Source organism: Labeo rohita, chromosome 23 (genome assembly GCF_022985175.1).
Source record: "Labeo rohita strain BAU-BD-2019 chromosome 23, IGBB_LRoh.1.0, whole genome shotgun sequence".
In the NCBI taxonomy this organism is placed as follows: Eukaryota; Metazoa; Chordata; class Actinopteri; order Cypriniformes; family Cyprinidae; genus Labeo; species Labeo rohita.
Genome location: NC_066891.1, coordinates 21403696 through 21429577, shown reverse-complemented (window position 1 = coordinate 21429577; position 25882 = coordinate 21403696). Strand labels below are relative to the sequence as shown.

The 25882-nt window shown below is 38.2% G+C and overlaps 1 protein-coding gene across 2 annotated transcripts in view; it reads left to right on the top strand.

Moving 5' to 3' along the window:
• myt1b (myelin transcription factor 1b) overlaps positions 1 to 25882 on the top strand; it is a 121994-nt gene that overhangs the window by 73296 nt on the left and 22816 nt on the right. Inside the window, exons 2-7 of one of the 2 annotated variants that reach the window (XM_051096223.1) lie at positions 11677 to 11777; positions 17445 to 17499; positions 18706 to 18736; positions 20550 to 20612; positions 21237 to 21520; positions 22925 to 23848. In XM_051096223.1, coding sequence (XP_050952180.1) covers positions 11677 to 11777; positions 17445 to 17499; positions 18706 to 18736; positions 20550 to 20612; positions 21237 to 21520; positions 22925 to 23848 — 1458 coding nt within the window. The remainder of the gene's footprint in view (positions 1 to 11676; positions 11778 to 17444; positions 17500 to 18705; positions 18737 to 20549; positions 20613 to 21236; positions 21521 to 22924; positions 23849 to 25882) is intronic. The other variant, XM_051096224.1, reaches the window with a different exon arrangement.

The window sequence follows — 25882 nt, the reverse complement described above, 5'->3', positions numbered from 1 at the left end:
AAAGTGCTGTCAAGGTGATTTTAGCATTTAGGTTGCCAAAGAAAGTTAGACAAGTTAGTCAGAGTGCACTAAATACACCGTGAAAACAATATGGGTTGGGTTGACCTGTGGTGGTAACCATAGCAACAGTACGTCGTTCGATCATTTTCAGGTGGGATCCCTATCTGCCTGACTTTTTTATTTATTAACATTAATTATTTTGGCACGTTAGTATATCAAAAATTGTTAATTGTTCAGAAAATAAATTAAGATAGTTAACTTTTGAACAAATTCTGTGTATATATTTTTCCGCGTAATTAAACTCAGATCGTGTTATGTCGTTTATCTTTTCAATATTTCTATTGAAACGCATCGCATCGCAGCTGACAAAAGTTAACCGGGTGTGATTTTCCTCCCGGTCGCTGTCCGTGGTACCGGGCCAAAGCGCTGTCTGAGGTCCTGAAGCTCAGCCGAGCGCATATTCTGTAGTTGTGCTCCCTCTGTTTACTCTTATTTATTCTCAAAGTTCTCAATGAGATACTGAAGAAACAATCATTCTCGCTCCTGTGAATCTCATTCTGAGTACTTGTGGCAGGGGAGTGTAACTTATTTTTTAGGTGTGTATGGTTTCTCTTCTGTCTTTTGTTTATTGGATTGTGTCTCGGTTAGTGAGGCAACTCAAATCATATTGATGCAGCGTGGACACTTCGTGATTGATTTCAGCTCCAATGCATAACAATGGGACAGCAAAAAAAGAGCCTGCCGCAAAGAGATAAGAACTTAATAGAATTTCTGAAAGGCGAAGGTTGGCTTTTTGAAAATTCCCCCCGTGTGCAGCATGGAGACAGCAGATAAAGAGTGGCATTTGTGGAGAATATTCTCAAATGGCTTGTAATGAATGGTTGTCATTTTCACTAATGGTTACAAAACAACAAAGCACAACAGCGGTGTGTGCAACATTTAGGAGTCATTCCAAGTTACATTCGTCTGTTTTGAGTCAAGAAGACAGTACGGTGTTGAAATCCCTTTATTTGTTGCCTTCCACTCTTTTGCCAGCACAGTTCTAAAACGCGTGTGCATATGTATGTATATATCTCATATCAATGCAGATGATTCCACGATTTTAAAAAGTGTAGTTTTAGCTTGTATCTTGTTATTTCCCAATCCATACACCCGAAGGCCAGCAGCCTGGTCATAATATTTTACGCTAAGTTTACCAGTGAAGCATTGCCCATGAAAAGTGTGTGAATCACTGGACAGTACCATTCGGAAAGAGTCAGGAGGGAGGATTCAGATAACACCAGCGACATATGCATGCTTTTGTGCAATATTAAAGATTAATCACTGGGCGTAAAATAAGCAGCTTACGCTATTAGAATTTAAAGTAACAGCGACCCGACGCGCACTCTGAACTATAAGATGATTTTTAAAACACGCATTTGCTCTATTAGCTATCCGCCGGCGTTTTTCTGTCACTTTCAAAAAAAAAAAAAAAAAGCGATAGAACCGTTTTCAAAACTTTTTCATTCTCTAGTTCTTTTGAAAACCATCTGGTGCTTCAAGGGATTTAAAAGCCAATATACAATCTATATTGTTACATCAACATTTTTTTAATCTCCAAAGAATCATCTAAACAACTCAAGAACCATATAGCCAATATGGTCTTGAATAATTAGATGGTTCTTTTCTGAACCATTAAAGAACCTTTATGATTATCTTGTTTCTGGCACAAAGGAGAACTTGTATAAATCCCTTGTAGTAGGTGCGTGGGTGTGGGTGTTAGAGAGAGGGAGAGGGGAGCGATCATGTGTGTGTGTGTGTGTGCACTGAGAAAGACAGAGTATGAAATAGAGTGTGCATGGCTGTACACATGCCCGCTGAGTTATTGCGGGGGGATATTCAAAGCCCAGCCCATCGATGTTGTAGGTTTTACTACAGCTTTCGTGATGTCATGGCAAAGGGCGGAGGGAGGAGGTGGGGGACAATGGCTCATGAGGGAAAGGTAAGTCAATATTACGTTTTCTCGCTGACAAAGGCAAATGAAGCCATGTTTTTGCTTACAAACAAGTAGCGTTCATACCGCCCCGTTCTGGATCCCCGCTCGTCCGTAGCAGCACCAGCGAAGCGCCGATCCTCTTCCCCGCTGTCACTGAATCTATCGGGATACTACTGAAGAAGTAGAGTTTAGTTTTCTTTTAGAAAAATCTATAAATGGGATATTTTACCCCAAACTGTCTCGCAGCTTACTGAACACACGACGAAGACGAGAGAAGCGCCTGGCGGAGAAGCTTTCGGGATTATTGTTTTTTCACTCAGGTAATGATGATCATGTCATTCGGCTTTATTTATCAAATATAAATAGTTTTGGTTCTTTTTGTTAATTACCAAAACAATCTCTCAGAAGGATCTTTGAGATATGTAGCTAGGTTTAGAGTCAAGGGTTGAGTTGTTAGAAGATATTATGAATGTTTCGCGCTGTATTATTGTATCATTTGCTAACCAAGGATGTAGACTACAAATCGAGATCATCCCATTCCGAGATGCCCTACAGATCAAGGTTAATGGCTTGTACGTTGAAGGGTGCTGGTTTATTTTCATATTTCATCGTTATTGCACTTGTGTGATCGATGATTGATTTTAGAATCTTTGAAGTAAGATGTTTGCGGGGACAAGCGGGTCTGTTTCGGAGAGGATAGTGAAAGTGTCAGTCCATGCTTCTCTGCTAGAAGAAGCTCCAGCGGAGAGTGTGTGGAGTTGACATGGAAAAAGTGATGGAGAAACAGTCAGCTATGGCGCTCTCGTACAAACGCGGCGATGCCTATTTGTTTTCTCACTTTGCCACGGAAATCCGGCGTGCGTTTGATCCTAGAGATGAATCGGGAATGCCGTGTCAATATTCCTCAGCCGCCTGCTTATTCTCTCGCATAAATGCGTTAGTCAAAACTGTTCGTTTCTCAATGCACTTCATCGCGTTTTGAGCTTTACGAGCGTGTATGTGCTTGTGTGTTTATAATTGATCCTTTCGCCTGGCATCGGAGTGATCGCACTGTAAGTGCTCACTGTCATGTAGTTGTATAATCTCCATCTTTTTGGCACACATACGGAGTTGCTTCCATATGGCTCTGTGTAATTAAGGTCGAACAATGGGCGTAGCGCAGGACTCCCGGCCGAGTGCACGAATGGCGTGGAAGAAGAAGAAGGAGGGGTGGCCATTTGATTTTCTGCTGCAGAAAACAGAGTGGAGAGATGCTCTCTTTAAATGTCAACCGCCCCTGGTGAGATGCGCAGAAGAAAAGTCATGAGAGTTGAAGCAATAACGCCCATCCTCTGCATCCATCCCCCGCCCCTGTTCATTTCTAATGAGTGATTAGTGCGTCTCTGTCTCATATTGCTCAGTATGCCGGGGCTAATGTGTTAGACATTCACTATTGTATGAAGTATAATATCAAAGCACCTGCAACCAAGATGGTGGACGAAGTGAGTGAACGTGAATGTGTTTCATCTGAGAGTCAGTTGTGTGATCATGTAATCACAGAGAGTCTATACTACACTGTGTGTTAACTATATATATATATATATATATATATATATATAGTTTTTTTGTTGGAAAGCATTATAAAAAAAATAATATTTGTAGAGCCAGAAGCCTTATGCTATGAGAAAAGTAACTGGAGTTAGTGAGCTTTGAGTGTGTGACTAACTTCTCACAGTCTGAGGCTTCTGGCTCTATGACAGCCAGCACTTCCAGATCTGATCAGTGCTGTAGAAGAGAGCAGGGAGTGTTGTAACACAGGGTGAGGTGTAACACCATCAGTTTAACCAATTACAAATGAGCTACAGGGGTGAAATCACCAGCATACATGAGCACCACCCTCATGAGGTGATGATAGAAGCTGTAAGTCTCTATGTAAAAATATAAAAAAGCTACTTGACCACTTAAATCCATCTCTGTTTTTTTATTTTGACTTCAAATTATAGAAAATTTAGGTATTATCTGAATCGGTAGGTTCTCTTGTTTAATTTGATGCACATCTGCTTTAAATAAATAAATAACATGGTAGAGCAAACTTGTAGGCTTGTAACATTTTTCCATCATGATTATACTGAACCCATATTATGAGAGTATAAATATGCCTTAGTTTTGAGAGTGACTATCACACTGTTATTAGTTGTATGTTTTTCTATATTTGGTTTCAATTTAATTTGCTGCTTTTAATTAAAACGTTTTCCACTGTGAATTAACATGAAATTATACTGCGGTGTGATGCATAATGACTATTTAACAAGTACATTTGATTACCACCACCACAATATATGCATGCATAATATTTAAAATACCTTTGTTTTCTGTTTGTAGTGCAATTTGCCATGGTGCTTGAGTTTTTTCGGTTTGGAAACTGTATCAAAGTATGTATGAAAGTTTGAGATGTATAGCGAAAAGGAGTTCCAACACTTCCCAGTTTCTTTTGCTGTACTATTTACTGACAAATATTGCGGCTAATGTTGTGTTGGCCTACCGCATTTTAGCGACATCCACTTGTCACGATGTGTACAATGAAGGTCACCTGAGCGCAACATTGATTCATGGAGTCGTTTATTTTATCTCGCTCGCCTAGAAACTGGTTTTGGTAATAACTTTCACAAGATCCTATCTATCTGTTTGCGGAAATTGCGCAGAATTGCGCAGTCGTCAGGAACCTCCAGAGTTTAATAAAAGGGAACGCTGCTATCTGTGCGGTGGGGGGAATCCTTGCAAGTTTTCCCAATTATTTCTGTCAGCCGCGTTAATATATAACCGAACAATGTGCTCAGTCTTATAAACAAATGAGACTATAGCGGATCATCTGGTGCGTGCAGCTCTTTTCACCCGAATCATGAAATCTGGGTCTTCACAGATCGCCGTTTAATCTTATCCGCGGATTAATTCCTATCATATTCAAGCAGGGCTGTTTGCAGTATACCAACGTCAGCGCTCATTCTGCTTGTCCAAAGGCGCTAAAAGCTCGAAATAGGCTGTTGTTTATCGCTCAGTCTATAGTACAGAAAAAAAATGTGATATAAAAGTGGAAAAACATAAAGATGTAGCGCTGCAGCAGGTGCCGCGGGTTTTCCGGAGAGGAGAGAGTAATAAACATGTGGAATGGAGCAGCTGGGCCAAATTGCGCTCTTCTCATTCAGAGCACAGCAGAAAGCCACGCCACCAGGGCCGAGGGTCAGGGTCGCCCCTATCATTAGTGAAGAAAGGTGCCATTTAGAGCAGCCTTTAAGCCTTGAAACACTGAATTGCGTGCAGTTGAATTGGACGGTGATTTCGAATGCATGTTTATGCTGTTTGAGTCTTGCGCGACAACCGCGCCATTGTTTGTTTACTCGGAGTTTTCAGGTGGCGCGGTTTCGGTCGGTGTTTTGAACAAATGTTTTAAGAATCGCTCTCCTTCACTCATATGCGCTCATTTACATTTAACTCGATAAAGTTTTCTCTTTTAAAACACTTACTGAGTTCCCGCTGTTACAGGGCGGTGTTTTGGTGGGAAAAATTGCTGACTTACATTTATGTCGCTCATTTCTGCTTTTAAAGTTCGGTATTTATAACTACTCTTTTAGGGATCGTTGTTGTTCACTTCTGTGGCCTGTTTTGCATTTAGTTCTCTTAAGTTGAACTGATTTCCTGCCTTTAAAGTTCAGCTATACATCTTATTTTCCGACTTCTGATTTGTAAGCCGCTACATTGCTAAAATAACAATGCATGGTAAAACGTTTTGCGCTACAAACCAGTGTGTTAATGATTATAATAATATATTAAAATAATATGATCACAAATACTAATTTGCAATATAAAGCATTTGTTTGTACAGGTAAAATAACTTCGCAAATGATGCCGGAAGTCTTGCGCATTTAGTTACAAATCATTGGTTGGACCTCCTGAGGGAACAAGCTCCTTACAGAGGTGTTTTAAATCCGATCCTGATACTTTGTTTGTTCACTTCAGTCATCAAGTAAGTCACACTTGCGATGTTTAAACATTTTTCTGAGGCAGACTGCATTATAATGTGATATTTCGTAATAAGAATGACAAGACTTGTTGAGTGAATGTTTCAATGACACACTCACTGAACACAAAAGATGTAAGAAGCTTGTCGCCAGTATGAAACGTACAAACAGGCGCTGAATCAGTCGGAATGAATCAAGTTCTCCACAACTATTTCTGCATCAGGGCGGCACTTTTGAACAGGAATTTCTAGACAGGACTGGAAGCACTCCTGAGCAGAACATTGATAGTTAACCTCTTAACTTGTACGTAACCTTGAGAGCGTTTCTGTCCATTTAAGAAACGCAGACAAAGGCAAATACTGCCATTGCTCCTTTAACGCAGAGTCACTCTCTGAGTGGGCCTCTTTCTGCTGCTCGTGGTTGTCATGGTGTTTTCCGTGGTGCGTCATAAAGAAAAAAAAGAGTGCCCGTAGCTCTCAAAGGCACTTTGACTCGTTTTGACATGAAGGAGAGTCTAATTTTATTACTCACTGCTGACTTTCAGGCACAAGTCGATTGTTTTATCTCCTGGAAAGGAAACTACAATCCAGCATGAACGTTAAATATATTTTAATGGTATTGCTGTTTTTAGAATAATTAGGTTTGGGTGCGTCTCGCGGGCTCACGTTATACGTTCACCTTTGCTCTTGTTAAAGCTTTCTGTTTGTTCTCTAATCACGAAGTTGAAGTTAAATCTGCTTAGCTAGAGCAGAGAGTGCAGATGTGTCACCCGTGGATTACCGTGAAGGCATCCGTCCCTATTTAATCTAAACTATGGATTTATGTCTGTCTCAAAGAACTCTGCATCGCTATGATGGATTTCAGCCGCATGACATGATTTTCTTGATTTGTTTACACTCATCTTTGTCTCTTTTGACTGTCTCGCAGTAGCGGAGCTATCACAGATCATTTATTAATCTCTTGTTCCTCCTCTAGTGTAATACTTTAAAGTGAACATTCACAGAAGCCAATCGCATAAAAGTCGCTCTAACCCATCTGTAAATGATGAACTGTTTAGCTTTATTAATGTAACGAGTAAGTGGCACCTGAGCCATCAAGGTTATAGAGAGGCACGGGGTGGATTATGGGGGCCGTGCCATTTCAGGAGGCCCGGAAAGTGTGGAGTCGGCTATACGGCCCGGGTTTATGGTGAGATTTTAAAGAGCCCTTTGCGCCTGGCAGTTCTGTTTATTTGGCTTGAAATTTGTAGAATGAGAAAAAGCGAGAGAGCGTTGAGGGGGGAAGGATGCACAGTAGTGCTGTTGTAGTCACTTTTTAGAAGAGGCCTGAAAGTTGATAAATAAGCGTTTTGTTCCGTGCCGGCGTGGGAGTGTGTGTGTGTAAGGGGCATTGGAAATGCTTTTACTGACAATGCCCTACAGCTTTCTAACTCTGATGACTGGCATCCTGCCTGTCTTTTTCTGGGTTATTGCTGCTGCACAGAGTTTTAGGAGGCAAATCAGATCTGCCTGCTTTGTTTATTTTGTGCTTGCTAAGAGAGAAGGGCAGATGTTAGAGGGGGAAGCGAGAGAGACAGAGTCAGAAGCTAGGCATGTTTAAAGGCTCCTCTTTTACTGACAGCTAACTCTTTCTCTTTCGCTCTCCTGCTCTTTGGCGCTCTCTCTGAGAGTGCGAGGTGAATTTTAGTGCCCTGTAAGAAACAGATGGGAGCCTGCTTTAAAGCAAGAAAACACCAGATTGAGATAAAGGTAAAGAGAGGAAATGAAAGGAAAAGAAAGGACAGAAGTGAGGGGAGAAGAGGCAAAATGAGAATGGCAGTCGTATCTTACCACTTACTACAATATACCACAACTGAAAACAATAATATATGAAGAGTTCAGATGCAAAATCCATCTGACATATTTCTTTAAAATTAGCATCTCTTTCTGACTACTTTGTATAGGTTTCTACGTAAGTAGTGGTACTTCTGATTGGGCTGAGGCTGGAATTTAGCGAGTTTTTGATGGACGTATACTATGTGTCACCAAGATGGCTTTTAGCTGGTTTTGCATCTGAACTCTTCATATATACATTAAGGCTGTCAGTTTAACGCATTAATTTAATTAGCTATGAAAAATAACATGATTAAAATATTTTAATGCAGTTAATGCACTGGCCCCGTCCCCAGACCTGTACATCATCTTACATTTCATACAGTTGACTGCTGACAAATATGATGCAGGGTAACAGCTCCATAAATGCAGTTATGCCCTAAAAATCAAGATATTGGTGCAAAAAAATGCCCCTGTATGAGTTTTTGTCTCTATTTATATCATATGATATTACATGAGCAGGGAGAGCAGTATTACATGAGTGCTGATTTTCTCCCGAATATCACGTTTTAATGTGATTTTATACAACAGTTCAGTAAGAAGTTGATATTGTGTTATATTTTAAACACAATATTATGTGTCTTTGCTTAATTTTGTAGAGCACAAATTACTTTTAAAGCCATAACAGAATTGTTGTGCATCTTTGAGCATTACAGCATGGTTTAGTTTCTGAAAGAATCCACGTTCTGAATGAATCATGTGAATGAATGATTCAAAGGCCCATTCATAAAGACAGCGTTAACTTCATTCCTGAATGAATTAGCCCTTTGAACAAACTGAATGAAAATATTTACCGCCACCTGGTGGAAGATAAGTTTCTTATTTAGAGTATAATTTCATAAAAATAATACAAATAAACATCAAAGGGATAGTTCACTCAATGACTTACTGAGATGTTTCTCAGATTATCTTATTCTGTGTTCCATAGTTTACATTAGGCCGTTGCAGCATAAATGTTTGTAATAAGTTTTATGTTGAATCAAATAAAGTATTCCTTTCTAAAACTACAATTTTAATGTACTGTCTACTTGATACTTTCTCATTTAACACAAAAAATTGCTTTAAATAATCTTTTGTGGGTATTTTCAGTCAAATTTATTTTGCGATAAATTAGATTCATTAAATGACATAAAAACATGTAAAAAAAAAATTGTAATTAATAATGAATATTTTTTAATGAATATATTAATGAATATATATATATATATATATATATATATATATATATATATATATATATATATGCACACAAGGACACACATTTTCACTTTTTGATACATATAAATAAAAAGAATGTACTCAACTCTACTAACTCTATTCTCCTCAACTTTACATGGGCTTTTATCCTTGACAGAGAGATCCAACATCTTTGTGATTCCACACAAAGTTCTCTTGTGTCCTCTGATCATTTTAAAGGCAAAGCTTGACGGGTTAGCGTAGGTTTTTGTGCGTTTTGAGTGCTGAAATCCTCAGAAGGTTTTCTCACGCAACTTTTGAGAGTTTGTTGCCTGCGGTATTGTTGACGGCTAAACAAAAGTGAGTTATGATCCGTAGTCTCAGCTGTGAGATTTCACGAACAATGGCTGATCTGTGCTCGTTGATGAACGTAATGATTATTTTAATACGTCCTGCGTTTGATAGCACGAGCGAGTTAGCGCTTGAGCAGAGGGGATATTTTTGCATCAGATTTTATTGACGCTCTTTTATCATTCTATCACGCATGTCTATCATGTTGTGTGTGCCGGAGGGGGTGGGGAACGGGTTTATGGAGAGATGGACTATTACCCTGATGAAAAAAAAGAGGGGAGGAAGAAAAGAAAAATCTGATTTATGGTTGATTCATTATTTACTGACCAAATTCCCTCCCCCCAGCATGGGCTTGTCTTTGTGACCCCTCCCCTCTCTTACACTCCTGCCTGCTAAAAGCTCAATAAAAATGCACAAATGTGATTGATTCTAATAGCAGACTGACAGAGCTTCCAGCTGGGGTGTTTTAGCATGCATATGCATGCGCGTATGTGCGAGTGTGAGTTTTTTGAGTTCTCGCCTCTCTTTAATTAGAAGTGCATAGGTCACATGTGTAAAAGGCCCAGCCCCCATCATGACCTGTCAAACTGTCACTTCACACATATGACATTACGCACCTTTCAGTCAACACATAAACGTGCTGTCAATATATTATATTAGTTAATGCATTTACACCCAAAGATAAATGTCACTTCTTATTTTTTATACTAATCTATATGTGGGTCAGTGACAGGGCACTCGTGTATTTTATTTTGTTTTATTATTTATTTTTGTACATTTATCTATTAATTTATACATAAGTCTGTTTAAATCAATTTATACTGTACATACAATGACTTCTCTGAGGATGATCATGTTCTTAATTTTCTGGTAACACTTTACTATAAGGTTCATTAGTTAGCATTAGTTAACTACATTAGTTAAAATGACCTAAGAATGCACAACACTTCTACAGAATTTAATAATCTTAGTTAATGTTAATTTCAACGTTTACTAATGGATTATTAAAGTCACAAGTTGTGTATGTTAACATAAGTTAATGCACTCTGAACTAACATGAACAAACAGTTAATGACTGTTTTTATTAACTAACATTAATAACGATTAATAAATAGTGTAATAAATGTATTGTTCATTGTTCATTCATTTTAGTTAATATATTAACTATTGTTAACAAATGACACCTTATTGTAAAGTGTTACCAGCTTTCTAAATGAAAATACTTTTTATTTTAAAATACAATTTTTGTGGTGCACGAAGTCAGGGCAATAAGTAAAGGAAAAAGCTTCATTAAAATAATTTTTTTGAAAATTAGTATTATTTATTAGTAGTTTAGCATATTTTTATAGGAAATCATTCAGAAATTCATGTTAATATTTGAAAAACCTTTGTCTGCCAAATTATGTCACATGTAATATGGAAAATATTTTTTCTACTAATATTTTTACTAATATTGGTTACACCACAACATTTTTAGTGTCATTAAAATTGAACTTTTCTTAAAAATGGCATAAGTGTTTCAAAACCGTATGAAACCAACAAGGATACATGCGGATGTGTTTTAAGATTTTTTTTGTAAGATTCTTCTTTTTCTTTACCATATCTTAAGTAGCACAGGTATACTTGTAGCAATAGCCTAAAATACATTGTATGGGTCAAAATTATCTATTTTTCTTTTATGCCAAAAATCATTAGGATATTAAGTAAAGGTCAAAGGATCAAATTTCCTACCGTAAATTTATCAAAACTTTTGATTAGTAATATGCATTGCTAAGAACTTAATTTGGACAACGTTAAAGGCGATTTTCTCAATTTTTTTTTATTTTATTTATTTATTTTTTTGCACCCTCAGATTTCAGATATTCAAATAGTTGTATCTCGGCAAAAAATTGTCTTATCCTAACAAAACATACATCAATGGAAAGCTTATTTATCTAGCTTCATATGATGTATAAATCTCAATTTTGAAAAATTGACCCTTATGATTGTTTTTGTGGTCCAGGGTCATTGACCCAGGTGTGTGTTGTGCGATTGTGCACTTGTGAGTGTGTCTTGCTGTTGGGATGAGGGTTGTGTTTCCTGTGCTGAGGCTGCTGGTTTCAGATGCAGGTGGACAGGTGATGAGATGATCTGGCCGTTTCACTGCTGAATCAGTCCGTTACAGCATCCGAACCGAGCGCTGCTTTGTCCTCGCTCCGCAAACCTCTTCCGACTGCCAGCGCAGATGCTGACATGACTGTCTTTCCCCCTCATTTTCATTTTTTCATTTTCACTTATTGCCCTCTCTCTCTTTCTCTCTCTGAAACAGAAAATGAGTACCGGGGGAAACTCCTGAACCAGCGCTGGACGCGAGGAGACAAGATCAGCCGCTGCCGGCCCTCTCTCAGACTGCAGAGCCGACCAATCAAAGTGAGTCGCGCGGAGCCCGCCCGACCAATCATCACGCGGAAACTCGGGCTTCCTGCCAAGTTGGCACAATTAGAGGGTTATACATTTATGACATTCATCAGTTCTGTCTGTCAGCACACTATGAAAGGAAGTCAGCGTTGTATTACCGCAATGTACGCAGTTCATGCCAGTTTGACCTAGAATGGGTTTTGGCAGAGCAACCTAACCCCCCTCTGAATGAGCCTGAGATTTTAAAGTGTCCCGCGTACCGTAATTACGAAGAATTGGGCTGTTCGGCTCAACCTAATTTCATTTTTAGAGCTTTCTTGCATTATTTAGGAAAACTGGAGAGGTTTGAAAGCGGGGATGTCCTTGAGCTGCTTTTGTTTGCTATCTTTCATCAACATAAAAGAAAGTCTCTCTCTCTCTCTCATCCTATCAGCCTACCCCCTTTCCCTTTTTTCTGCTTAGGTGTGTGTTTTTGCCTTTAAGTGGATGCATCCCCTTTCCTCCTCTTTCACTCTTTCTTCTTCACGCTTTTTATTTGGAACAGCCCATATTTTCAACCATCTATCTCTTTCACTTCTGCATTGGGAAATTCATTGGAAGAGATTTCTAATGGGGGCGCTGGGATGGGGAGAGAGAGAAAAAAACAAGAGCGAGTGAAAGAGAGAAGAGAGAGAGCCTTTGCGCTCTCCCGTGGGCCCATAAATGCATTTTTTTTCACTCTGATGGAAAGAGTTCATCTGAAGCGATTGATTTATCGATCTAATTTGAAATGTTTAAAGGGTTGCAGTTGCAGGCAGCTCTTTTAAGAGCATCCAATTAGATAATACCAAACTCCCACTGATCAGCGTCATCCAACTGTGTGCAAAGGAATCAGAGCCAAGCTTATTCTCATGTTCTTAACCCTCTGATGCTCTTCGGTCACTTTTGAGCGAACATTTTTCTGTTTTGAATTTTTAAAAATCACAGCTTCATCGGAATGGTATGAAACTTGGTGACTTTTATGGCATTTGGTATGTGAACACACAATAAAATTGAGGGCATGATTCGAGCAGGCTAAGTGGTCGTAAAAAATAGTCACACTTGTGGTCTTCGGGCAGAAATGACCATAGGAAATGAATAGGAAATCGACAAAAACTCAATTTTTAAATTACTGTGTGTACAATCTACAAATCGACCACAATGCACAAAAAAGTACACAGCAATGAAGGGGTGAAACTCTAAAACATCAAGAGTGCAAAACCAACACATCCACTAACACACCTGTGAACTGGTGTGTCTGTAATACAACAAATATGTCAAATAAAATCAATAATTCAACTACAATGCGGCATAAAAGTGGACAGCAAGGAAGGCTTGAACTCTAAAACATCAAGAGTGCAAAACAGACACATCCACTCACACAGACACACACACAAACACAATTATACACACGCAAATAAATTTCTATGGCTATAACCATGTAGCGAAAATGGGTCAGAAGGCTGTAATAAGAGGTTAAAATTAGATCAGACCCAGAAGGATTAATTTCTGATAAAACATTCCTGTTCATTTTTATAGAATTTTAATGTTTTCTGTGACAAAATGCTTTCTTGGTGCTCATGTTTGATTGTAGTAATAATAATGTAAAAACTGACTCTTCATATTAACATGAAAAATCGAAACCTTTACAAAAAGTTGTCTTTGAGAATGTCTTAATACATATCCAAATCCACAACTTAAAATTATTTTGAAAAGTATTTATGTGTAAAATCAACTAGAGAATTTATAAGCCTGTTATATAGTTATATAGAAATCTAGTGGCTAAACCGTGGCATTGCAGATGTTTTTCTTTTTGTTTTTACTCCCACCAGCAATAATCTAGCTTCAAAAATTGGATTTTAAAATTCAATATATCTATATAACATGAAATACTGCCTTAATTAAAAATATAAAAATATTATAATTTTTTCAATGGGGAAAATTGATCATGATTATTGCATAAATATTAATCAGTATCTTGAAATTCTCTCAAAATTCGAAATAAAAAAAAGAAAAAATATTATTGATCAAAAATATATTACATTGATTTTACCGGGGGGTCAAAAAGTTATATTTCAGGTGTCCGGTCACCGCGAGGACCACAAGTTTGACTCCCAAATTACAGACCAGAGGGTTTCAAGAAAACACACACATGCACAAACATAAACCTCTCCTGGTTGTCAGTCAGGCCGTGAGAGCGAGCGTTAACTCCGCTTCCCTGATGGATGGCTCAGATCTCCTTGGCGACCGTATCGGCCTCCTTTAATTGGCCGATGCTTTCCGCAGGTAATTTTGGAGATGTCAGTAGTCCTGTCACTCTGACGACGGTTGCCACGCCGGGCCCGGTTGCGTCCTTTTCTTGTAAATGCGAAAATGAATAAAAGCCTCATTTATGCGCACCGGAGGAGGAGGGGTGACCTTCTTTGTGAAGTCATTGCCCCCAGCCAGCAATTTACATAGAGCTGTCAGAAGAGCACGAAGGAGCGACTCCGTCCGCTTGTATGGAGAAGAGAGGGACACGATTAATAATGTAGCACACGGCCCGAAGGGATGCGCGGACGTTCTCGCCACTCTTAGCGGTAAAAAATAAAAAAATAAAAAATAAAAATGTTGGCTTTATCTTAGCGTTCGCATTTTTCTGCCAATTCTTCCAATGTCCCCGTGCTCCTTTTCCAGTTCTCAAAATCGCTCACTCATTTCTCCGCCAACGGTCGTAATTAAAAACACCGGGGAAGGACAGGTTTGAAAACATTAAAAGGCCTTTGAAAGAGATTACGAAAGAAAGATGACACCGTCTTGCTCGTTGCAAACACCTTCACTCCATGCAGATTTAATGAGGCGGAATTCGAAATAAGAAAAGGAATGCAAACTCTCAAGCGCTCACCTATTCGAAAGAGATGCGTAGCTATGGTTACACAAACATGAAAGCCCTCACGGCCTGTGTTGACACTAAGGAGACGGCAGTGAAAGACCAGAGGAAGCTACAGTGGGAAAAGAATGAAGCGACACGCATCTGCCCCTGGCTTTTGTGCTCGGGGTCACAAAGCTTGTTTCGGAGATACAGAGAGGGCATAGAAGACTCGCAGATGGGCGAAGCAAACACAACGCTCAGTGTCTGCGTCCGCCGTCTCCCGGGGGCTATTTGATCATCAATGTGAGAAAACTTTCCTCTCAGGCCGGCGAGTGTGAGAAGCGAGTATCGGCGCGCATAAAGCCGGCTTGTTGCTGGAGAGTGCGTGTGCTTGTGATCAAAACGCCCCTGGGAGAGGAAGAGAGAATCTCTGTGCACCTGTCTGCCCGGATACACACACACACACAGCCAACTTTCATCGCAAACTCCCTCAAATCGAACACAACACACTCATTATCCACCCGTGCTGAAAAGTCAGCAATCAACAGGAAGTGGCGCTGCCAGAGAGAGTGTGCAGGGATAAAAAAGAAAGAGAAAGGGAGCGTGTGAAAGAGAAACTCCTCTGTGGAAGTGCAGTGTGCCCTTGCCAGCTCCAGCGCTGTATTAAAGGCGGCAGCTGGGAGCGGGGTGAGCAGCGCTCGTGGAGGGTCGTTTCGTGAGAGAGTTTCGTGGATTTTCAAGGATTCCGTTCCATTTAAATCGCAGTAAAGTAATCAAAGCTAATGGCGCCATTGTGCCGCCAGAAAAGATCCAATGGCTTTACAGTGAGCAGACTTCCCTGCGCCTCTGTGTATGTGTGTGTGTGTGTGAGAGAGAGGGAGAGAGATTGAGAGGGATTGACACCTGCTCCTTTTGTGCCAGAAAGCGCAGCGAGTGTTGCGATCGGGGACTCTGTGCGGGAGGAATTACAGTGATTTGGAGTGCCTGTGTTTGTATTATTTCTGTCGCTGCGGTTAATATTGCTATTGTAATTACCACTCGAGCTTGCCATGGGGCCGTGAACGCAAATGGGCTCCTCTGGCAGACGCCATGCTCTGCTGTCTCTCTCTGTGTCCATCCAATCAGATTGATTGTTCAGGGACTCTAAACTATAAGCTGATGAGGGGTACAGAGAGGGTTAGGAGGGAGAAAACAGTAGAAAATGTACTGTGATTTAAAGGTTATTTTTATTTAGATCTATCTATCTATCTATCTATCTATTGTTTTTTCTGTCTAAGGTTTTTTCTGCTGTCTATCTGACTGTCATTTGTCTGTCTGCCTGTCTGTCTGTCTATCTATCTGACGTTTTGTCTGCCTTGTCTCTCTGTCATTTTTCTGTCATTTTTCTGTCTATCATCATCTGTCTATCCAAATATCATTGTCTGTCTATCCATTTATCCGTCTATCTGTCTATAATCTGTTGTTTTTGTCAGTTGTTTTTTCTGTCTGCCGTTTTTCTGTCTGTCGTCTGTATGTCTGTCTATCTATCCATTTGTCTTGCCTGTCGTTTTTCTGTCTGTCTGTCAATCATCGTCTGTCTCTCCATCTATCCGTCTGTCTGTCTATAAACAAGACTTGTCTTTCGATCTATCTATCTGTCTATCTATCTATCTATCTATCTATCTATCTATCTATCTATCTATCTCTATCTGTCTATAAACACCAGTCTTGTCTGTCTGTTGTTTTTTTCTGTCTGTCTGTCTGTCTATATAACTATCTATCTATTGTCTGTCTATCCATCTATCTGTCTGTCTTGTCTGTGTTTTTCCCATCTATCTATCTATCTATCTATCTATCTATCTATCTATCTGTCTATCTGTCTGTCTGTCTGTGTCATTTTGTCTGTCTGTCTATCTATCTATCTATCTGTCTGTCTGTCTGTCTGTCTATATAACTATCTATCTATTGTCTGTCTATCCATCTATCTGTCTGTCTTGTCTGTGTTTTTCCCATCTATCTATCTATCTATCTATCTATCTATCTATCTATCTATCTATCTATCTATCTATCTATCTATCTGTCTATCTGTCTGTCTGTCTGTGTCATTTTGTCTGTCTGTCTATCTATCTATCTATCTATCTGTCTGTCTGTCTATCTATCTATCTATCTATCTGTCTGTCTGTCTGTCTGTCTTTGTCATTTTGTCTGTCTATCTATCTATCTATCTATCTATCTGTCTGTCTGTCTTGTCTGTCTTTGTCATTTTGTCTATCTATCTATCTATCTATCTATCTATCTATCTGTCTATCTGTCTGTCTGTGTCATTTTGTCTGTCTGTCTATCTATCTATCTATCTATCTGTCTGTCTGTCTGTCTTGTCTGTCTTTGTCATTTTGTCTATCTATCTATCTATCTATCTATCTATCTATCTATCTATCTATCTATCCAACTATCCGTCTGTCTTGTCTGTCTCTGTCATTGTGTCTATCTGTCTTTTGTTCTATGTTTTTTGTCTGTCTGTCTGTCTTTTGTTCTTTCTGTCTGTCTATCTATCAGTTGTCTTTCTGTCATTCTTTGTCTATCAGTCTCTTTGTTGATCTATCTATCTGTCATAGTGTTTGCAGTATAAAAGAGAAAAGTGCTCCCAGTGAGTATTTACAGTATGAAAGTGTGCTGCTTATACATTATTCATGACTTCATTAACCTGAATGTATGGTGTGTATGTGTGACTCTGAGTGTGTGTGTGTGTGTGTGCATGTGTTAGCTTGTCTTACTCTCTTTCTCCTCTATCTATCGCTCTAGTCTTGACTCTCTCCATTTCTCTTTGACAGATGAGTTTGGATACTGATGACAAGCGCACTCGCACACGGTCCAAAGCAGGAAGAGGTCAGTGAACCCTCTCTCTTTCTCTCACTCTGTCTTTCCCTTTTTTCTCTCACCTCTAAAACTCATTTCTTTCACTGGTCAGCTGAGCATGTCTTATATGTTCGCTCTAGGCATATCTAATATTTTAGCTTCTCTCAAATAATCCTGCTGTTGGGAGTCTCTAGAGGTCCTTTCGCAAGAAAATCCTATTCACTATGCAGCATACAGTAAGTTTAAATGGAGCTTTGTGAGAAAAAAAAAGCATTCAACCAAAAGTTGAAGAAATGTTTTGAAATGTTACAATTTTATATGCATGAGCAGATTACTCAACTGTTTGTTTTTAGAGGAATGATCTGGGTTCAATAAAAGTTCCCACCATCCACCGTCAGTAATTCTGACTCATCCCTCAGCTTGTAAAAATTGTTTGTAATAACGCACATGCAATAAAATCTCTATGGGGTAAGCCATCAAGAAAGGTTAAAGCACTTACATTAATTCTGCCATGCAAAAATGTGTTATTTGAGCTGTAAATCATCCTTTTAGCATAAGAACTTCTGGTTATGAATTATTAATTTCTGTGGGCGGAGTTTCAATTACAAAATTGAGTTCCATACTATAGTAGACTACAAAATCATGATGTCATGTTTATCACTAGTATCCCAGTGCATATAATATTAATATTGACACTTTATATGGTCATAACTGGTTGAGTTTATTTTTTTATTTTTTTGCTGGTCTTAGAGGCGAGTTAAAATACTTAACGCATTGAATTCAACATTTCTTTAAAGCTAATATACTTGCATTAATTTCTTCTTTGCATTACTTTTCTTTGACAGTTTTTTATTGTTTTAAAGCAAATTGATTAGAGAAAGGATGTTTTTTTAAACCGTTGGCAGTTTTGTTCAGTTTTCACCACTAAAGTAAACTGGGACAATTAATCATATTTTCGTGCTGATTCGTGCATATTGCACTTTTTTTTTTTTTTCATCATCAAGGCTTGATGGTTTGCTGACTCAGGTGTTTGTGTCTATGTATATATATGTACCGCATGTTTGTGTGTGTGTGTGTGTGTGTTTTCTCTTGGTAATGCAGTCATGAGTGTTACTGCATATGGCCTCATGGGCTCTGTATATATTTGTGATTTATTGATTGTGGTTCTATGCAATTATTTGCGGCTTTAGATTTTTCTGCTTAATTTTCTGTTTCTGATTGTCTCTCCCTCTGCAGTTCCCTCAGAGATTGTTGGACAGGAGCTGAGGTAAGACACATTAGTTCTGTAAAGTTAAATATGGCATTTTTTCTTGTGCAGCAAATTTTTTCTTTATGTTTTAAATCCATGTTTGATCATGTTTGACATTATTTGCTTCACAATGCACGCCGCTTTACAAACAAAACCATTTTAAATGTAACAACCAAACTCATTTTCAACAATTCTTATCATCAAGTGACAGAAATAGGAATCTAACAAATGTGACAAGTCCACAGGTTATTTACACATGGTTCTTTTTGTTCGCCAAATCAAGCAATTGTTTCATATGACCACTGTCTGCTAGTTCCTATAGACCCAACAATATAAAATCTGTGCGTGAGGGATATTAAAGCCTCATATTCTCAGCTCGTGAAGTTATTCTCCACATTTTCCTCTCACGGTCAAGTGCGCTATGAAGTTTACAAGAGTGGAATTTATAACAGCATCAAAAACACTCGCCAGTGTCAGGGTCACTGAAGCTGCTCACGGCCGTTTTCTGTCACAGATCTTAAACAGAGCTCTGTTTAAAAGACGACCGCAAAAGATGCTTTCATACTGCAGAAAAACAGAATTATAAATCGTTGAAGACATGATATGTTATGTATATAATTGGATTTGTTAGCCATAATATTGTATTATTGATCTTGTGTGTTTTTGTGTATGTATATACATAATATACAAGTATACAAGATCAATATTTTGTTAGTAGCTAATGTTATATATATAAGGATTAGTTCACTTTCAGAACTCATCCAAGATGATCATGTCTTTCTTTCTTTAGTCGAAAAGAAATAAGGTTTTTGAGGAAAATATTCCAGGATTTTTCTCCATGTACTGGACTTCAATGGGTTGAAGGTCCAAATTGCAGTTTCAGTGCAGCTTCAAAGGGCTCTACATGATACCAGCTGAGGAATAAGGTCTTATCTAGCAAAATGATTGGTCATTTTCTTAAAAAAATACAAATTTAGATACTTTTTAACCACAGATGATCATCTTGCACTAGCTCGACTTACATTACGTAGTCAAGTTGGAAAGTATTGACCTAGTGTTTAAAAAGCGAACATGGAACATTCGCCCTACCCTTCCTTTTTGAACCAAAGTACACAGACAAAGAACTAACCACGTGTGACTTTTCAACGTGATTACTTAACGCAAGAAGTCATAGATGCGGATTGCAGAGCTAGTGCAAGATGAGCATTTGTGGTTAAAAAGTATATACAATTTTATTTTTTGGATAAAATGACTAATTGTTTTGCTAGACAAGACCCATATTCCTCGACTGGGATCATTTAGAGCCCTTTGAAGCTGCATTGAAACTGCAATTTGGACCTTAAACCTGTTGGCTCCCTTTGAAGTCCACTATATGGAGAAAAATCCTGGAATGTTTTCCTCAGAAACCTTAATTTCTTTTCGACTGAAGAAATAAAGACATGAACATCTTAGATGACAGGGGGGTGAGTAAATTATTAGGAAATTTTTATTCTGGAAGTGAACTAATCCTTTAAACTGCATGTTTCAAGATTCAAGTTCAAAACCCTGTTTGATGAAAATCCCAATGAAACAAATGACAAAATACTAGGGATTCTTGCAAAAGACGGAAGGGATTTCACGAAACGAAAGAAGGGCTGCCGCAGGAAGTGAAAATCGATCACAGCTCCATCGTATTGACGAAACAATTATTTTGCTAAATTTAAAAATCCATGTTTGTTTGTTTTATGCTGGCCGTGGAAATACGGCTCCTGATGAACTATTTAGCACACAAGCACCACGAAATAACGAAAGCTATAAAGCATCTCTAATTTGACCCCCTCTATCTGTTCAGCTGCCCTACTCCAGGATGCAATGGCTCAGGCCATATCAGTGGCAAATATGCCCGACACAGAAGGTACGACAGATGACATGCCCGTGTGGTGCTCCGTAGCCCCTGATTCACCTCCCTCTGCGGCCACACAGCCTTTCCTGATCCCAAACGCTGCTTAGCCTGTAGACTAGATCATCTTAATCTTCATCTCTTCCTCTGATAATGACAATCTCTCTCTCTTACTCTCGCTCCCCTAATAGAGGTCTTTAGGCAGGGTATTGATTATTGGAAAGATATTACAGTTATGTTTATTTACATGTGTATACATTCAGGAAAGCCATTTGAGATGCTTCATGTTTATAGATCTATCTCCGCTGCCCGTCCGGCTTTCTAGGTGCGGGCTTTATTGAATTCCACCCTCCACCGCTCCCTTCTTTCTCTCTCTCTGTTTCTTATTTTATTGTGGTATAATTAAGTGTTCCAGTCAACTGGCTGTGATTTATAAGGGCTTTTAGCCAGCACACTGCCCCCTACAGGTCAACATCCAACATTGTTCCATTCCTCATCTGAGTTTTCATAGACTGTTTAGCATGTCACGCTTGGCTTGCATGTGTGTAGTTTGCATGCTTTGATTGTTTTTCCGCTAGTCCCTAATGTTGTATTTCTCGTCAAATTTTCCTATTCATTTTCTTTCTTCTTCTCTTACAGTGCTTTGAGTTGCCCGTTGGCCAGAAAAAGGCGCCTACAGGAAGCAGAGTCAGAGCAACCTGCTTCCAAGAGGAAGTCTCACCCGCTGAAGCTGGCGATGGATGAAGGATTCAATGCAGAGAGCGAGGGGAGCGGAGAGGAGACGGAGTTGAGGGAGGAAGAGGAGGAGGAGGATGATGAACAGGCACAGCAGAAAGCTGGCGATCAAGAGCGTGAAGAAGAAGAAGAGCAAGAGAAACAGAACACAGAGAGCACCAATACAGAGGAAGAGGATGGTGATGAAGGTGAGTGATCAAAATGTGACCCTGGACCACAAAACCAGTCTTAAGTAGCAATGGCCAACAATACATTGTATAGGTCAAAATTATCGATTTTTCTTTTATGCCAAAAATCATTAGGATATTAAGTAAAGATCATGTTCCATGAAGATATTTTGAAATTTCCTTCCGTAAATGTATTAAAACTTAATTTTTGATTACTAATATGCATCGCTAAGAACTTTTTTTTTCTCAGTACCCTCAGATTCCAGATTTTCAAATAGTTGTATCTTGACCAAATATTGTCCTATCCTAACAAACCATACATCAATGGAAATCGTATTTATTCAGCTTTCAGCTGTATGAATCTCAGTTGTAAAAGAATGACCCTTATGGCTGGTTTTGTGGTCCACATATATGTTTTAAGTTTTGGTATATTGTAGTAAGTGGTAAGATACGTCTGCCATTCTCATTTTGCCTGTATCTGGTATAAATGTATAAATGTCATCCAGGGTCAAGCATATGATTGACAGTCTTGTTTGGGGTGAAAAAAATACAGTTATATTCATACACAGATTGCTTATATGCTCTGTAACCGAAGTGACTGCTATACATTTAAGAAGTCACAACTAGATTTAGAGAGCAAATTTCATTCAGTGGAATTGCATTCAACAACTAGTTTACTGTCACATCATTGACATACGTATGACAGGCATTGCATGTTTTCTGGGTTATTCTTTGCTGTCAGTGTTGGAGCTCCAGACTCTCTCAGGTGACAATAAATGCTAGAAAATAAGGTGTTGCGCAGTAAGAAAGCATTTCTGTTAAATGTTGAAGGAAAGACAAAAACAGAACCCAGAGATTCTACCGATTACCTGAGAGTATAAAAAGCAGCAGGAGTTGTCAAAAACAGTTTGGAATAAAAATAAAATCCTTTAAGATGCAATACAAAATCTGAACAGTGAAACAGAAAAGAAGATATTTTGAAAAATGTCTGTTTTTTTCATTGGATCCCACTGATGTTAATTACATGAAAGAAAAACACAAAGACATCAAAATATCTTCTTTTATGTTCCACAGACAAAATCATGCTGGTTTAGAACAACATAAGGACAAGTAAATTATGAAACAACTTTCATTTTTGATAAACCGTTTCTTTAATATTTAAAGGGATAGTTCACCCCAAAATGAAAATTCTTTCATTGATTACTCGCCCTCATGTTGTTCCAAACCCGTAAGACCTTCTTTCATCTTCGGAACACAAATTAAGATATTTTTGATGAAATCCGAGAGCTTTCTGACCCTGCATAAATGGCAATGTAACTACAATGTTCAAGAGAAAGGTAGTAATGACATCATTAAAATAGTCCAAATGACATCAAACCTTTGAACATATCCTAACACATTTTAACATTTGCGTCTCTTACACAGAGGAGTGCATCATCATTGAGGCATCCAGCACAGAGAAGCCCAAGCTCTCATCCTCTGAGGATCTCTCCAACTATCAGCACATAGTGGCCAACTCAATGACCCACCTCAACAACCACAGCAGCGGTGCCATGTCACCCCAACAACAACAACAACAACAGTCCATCACAGTGGAAACACAAGATAAAAGCCCTTTTAGGGAACCAGAGGAAGAAGAGAAAGAAGAAAATGAAACAGAGGAAGCAAGGAACCAAGTAGGAGTTCTGGTGTCTAAAGAAAATGGAGTGATAAAAGGTGAGATTAAAGATGAAGAAGAGGACATGCACACTGAGAGCCAGAAGGAGTCAGACCACCAGTATTTTACTGAGGAGATGGAGACACAACAAGCTGAAGAAGAAGATGATGATGATGACGATGATGATGATGATGATGATGATGATGAGATGCTGAGGTCTGAGTTTAAAAGACAAGAAACATACAATGAAGTTAAGTCTGAGGAGGAAGGGGAAAGAGAAACCACTGCTTCGGTTATCACTGCCACTCAGGGATCCCACGTAAGGGAAGATTATGTTTCCCACAAACTTACTTTGCCAGAAAGCTACAGCTCTATTAAGGCCGCCACAGCATCTCCTGTGGTTATCGAAGTGCAGTCTGAGGAGTCCGAGAGGGATGCCGACGTGGACGGTAACGACGATGATGGGGACGACGACAGCTTGTCTCAACGATCAACGGTGGCGGACGAGTCCGAGATGTTCGACATAATGCGGGGGAACTTGGGGTTGCTGGAGCAGGCCATTGCTTTGAAAGCCCAACAGGTTAAAGCTCATCGTGAGCTCAGCCGCATTCCCGAACACCACCGCTTCTTTCCTCTTGACGACCGGCCCGGCAAACACATGGAACATATCCGCAAGAGCTGCTTCGGAAAAGGTCAGATCTTTGTAATTTTACCTACCAAGCCCCGTATAATTTCAATGTAGATTTTTCTTAAAATTCAACTGATGTTACAATTTCAGTAATAATGTTTGTACAAAGTCTTTTGATAGTCTGAACGTCGTCTTGTCTAAAACCATTCTTATGCAAACTGTCATATCAATGCGACTATTTGTGACCGTGGACCACAAAAACAGTCTTTAGTAGCATGGGTATATTTGTAGTAATAGCCAAAATACATTGTATGGGTCAAAATTATTGATTTTTCTTTTATGCAAAAATCACTAGGATATTAAGTAAAGATCATGTTCCATGAAGATGTTTTGTAAATTACCTACCATAAATATATCAAAACTTGATTAGTAATATGCATTGCTAAGAACTTCATTTGGACAACTTTAGAGGTGATTTTCACAATATTTTGATTTTCTTGCAGCCTCAGATTCCAAATTTTCAATTAGCTGTATCTCAGCCAAATATTGTCCTATCCTAACACACTATTCATCAAGATATGTAAATAAAAATTAAATAAAAAAAAAGACTCTTATGACTGGTTTTGTGGTCCAGGGTCACATTTATGCATGCATGTTTGTATGAAGTCTTTACAGCGTTTACAAAAAACTGTTTTTCTACATTTACATAAAGACAATTTAAAGACTTTTTACAACAATTTTACATAAATTGTTGCAGTGATTTGTTTATTTAAATAAAATGTCTTAATGTAAAACTATGTAAAAGCACTGCACAATGATGGGCTCATTAATTGAATTGTACTTTACAAACAATTTGCAAAAAAAAAAATTGATCTTACATTAATGGATTCACATAGAATCTATATGAAAATTTGTATAAATTGTACATAATCTTATGCATTTTTTTATAAGAATGCTTATGCAAAGTCTTTACACAGTACTTTCATAATTAAAAACTATTTTTACGTACATTGATGTATAAAAGTTAGTGCTGGCAATGATCAAACGCAATGAATCGCATCCAAAATAAAAGTTTTTGTTTATATATGTGTGTCTACTGTGTATATTAATTATGCATATATTAATACACACATACAGTATATATTTTGAAAATAATTACATAAATATATCTATATTACCATAATTTATATTATATATAAATATAATTAATATATAAACATAACATATTTTTTCTTAAATATATACCTGCATGTGTGTGTATTTATATATACATAATAAATATACACGTACACACATATATTATGTACACAAAAACTTTTATTTTGCTAATATTCACAATACAGCACTAATACAATTATGTAAAAAAGCTGAGATTTTGCACAACCATTCTTACAGAATTTTTGTTTGCAGTAAGGTTATCATTTACTTAAGATTTTTTAAATGGAAAAACTATGTAAAGATGTTGCACAACACCTCTATGAAGAGTCTGCACAAAAATTCATTCTTACATAAATGGATTCACATAAAAACTGTTAAGATTAAACTATTTTTAAAAATATTCTTGTCAATTGTGTCATCTCATGTAGTTTATGTACATGAGATTTACATTTTAATGGTATCTTCATAGTTTTTATGAAAAAAAACAACAACTTATATTTACGCAACAGTATGACTTTACATAATAATGGTTGTATTAGATTGTGTTCAGTTGAATCCAGATAATTCAAAAATTGTTGTGCAAAATCCTAGCATAGGCTTTCTGTAAAACTGCTTCTTTATATCAGTTGCCGCATCATTGTAAAAATGTACACATTACTCATCTTGTGTACAGAAATGATTTCTGCTTGCGTGTTGAGGTATGAATATATACGCACTCTAATGCAAGAAACCATTTCATAAGTGCACTCAGAGTGCTATTTAAACTTTGCACATATGCATTTTTCAACACACCCTACACAAGTGCTCAAATATCAACAAATTCTCATAAATAAACACCCACACATGATTAATCAGAAAGAAGATTAAAATGGCAAGCTCTCGCTCAGGCAAAGAACTGCAAGATTAATAATGGGGGAAGCAATCTGGAGAGTATAAATGG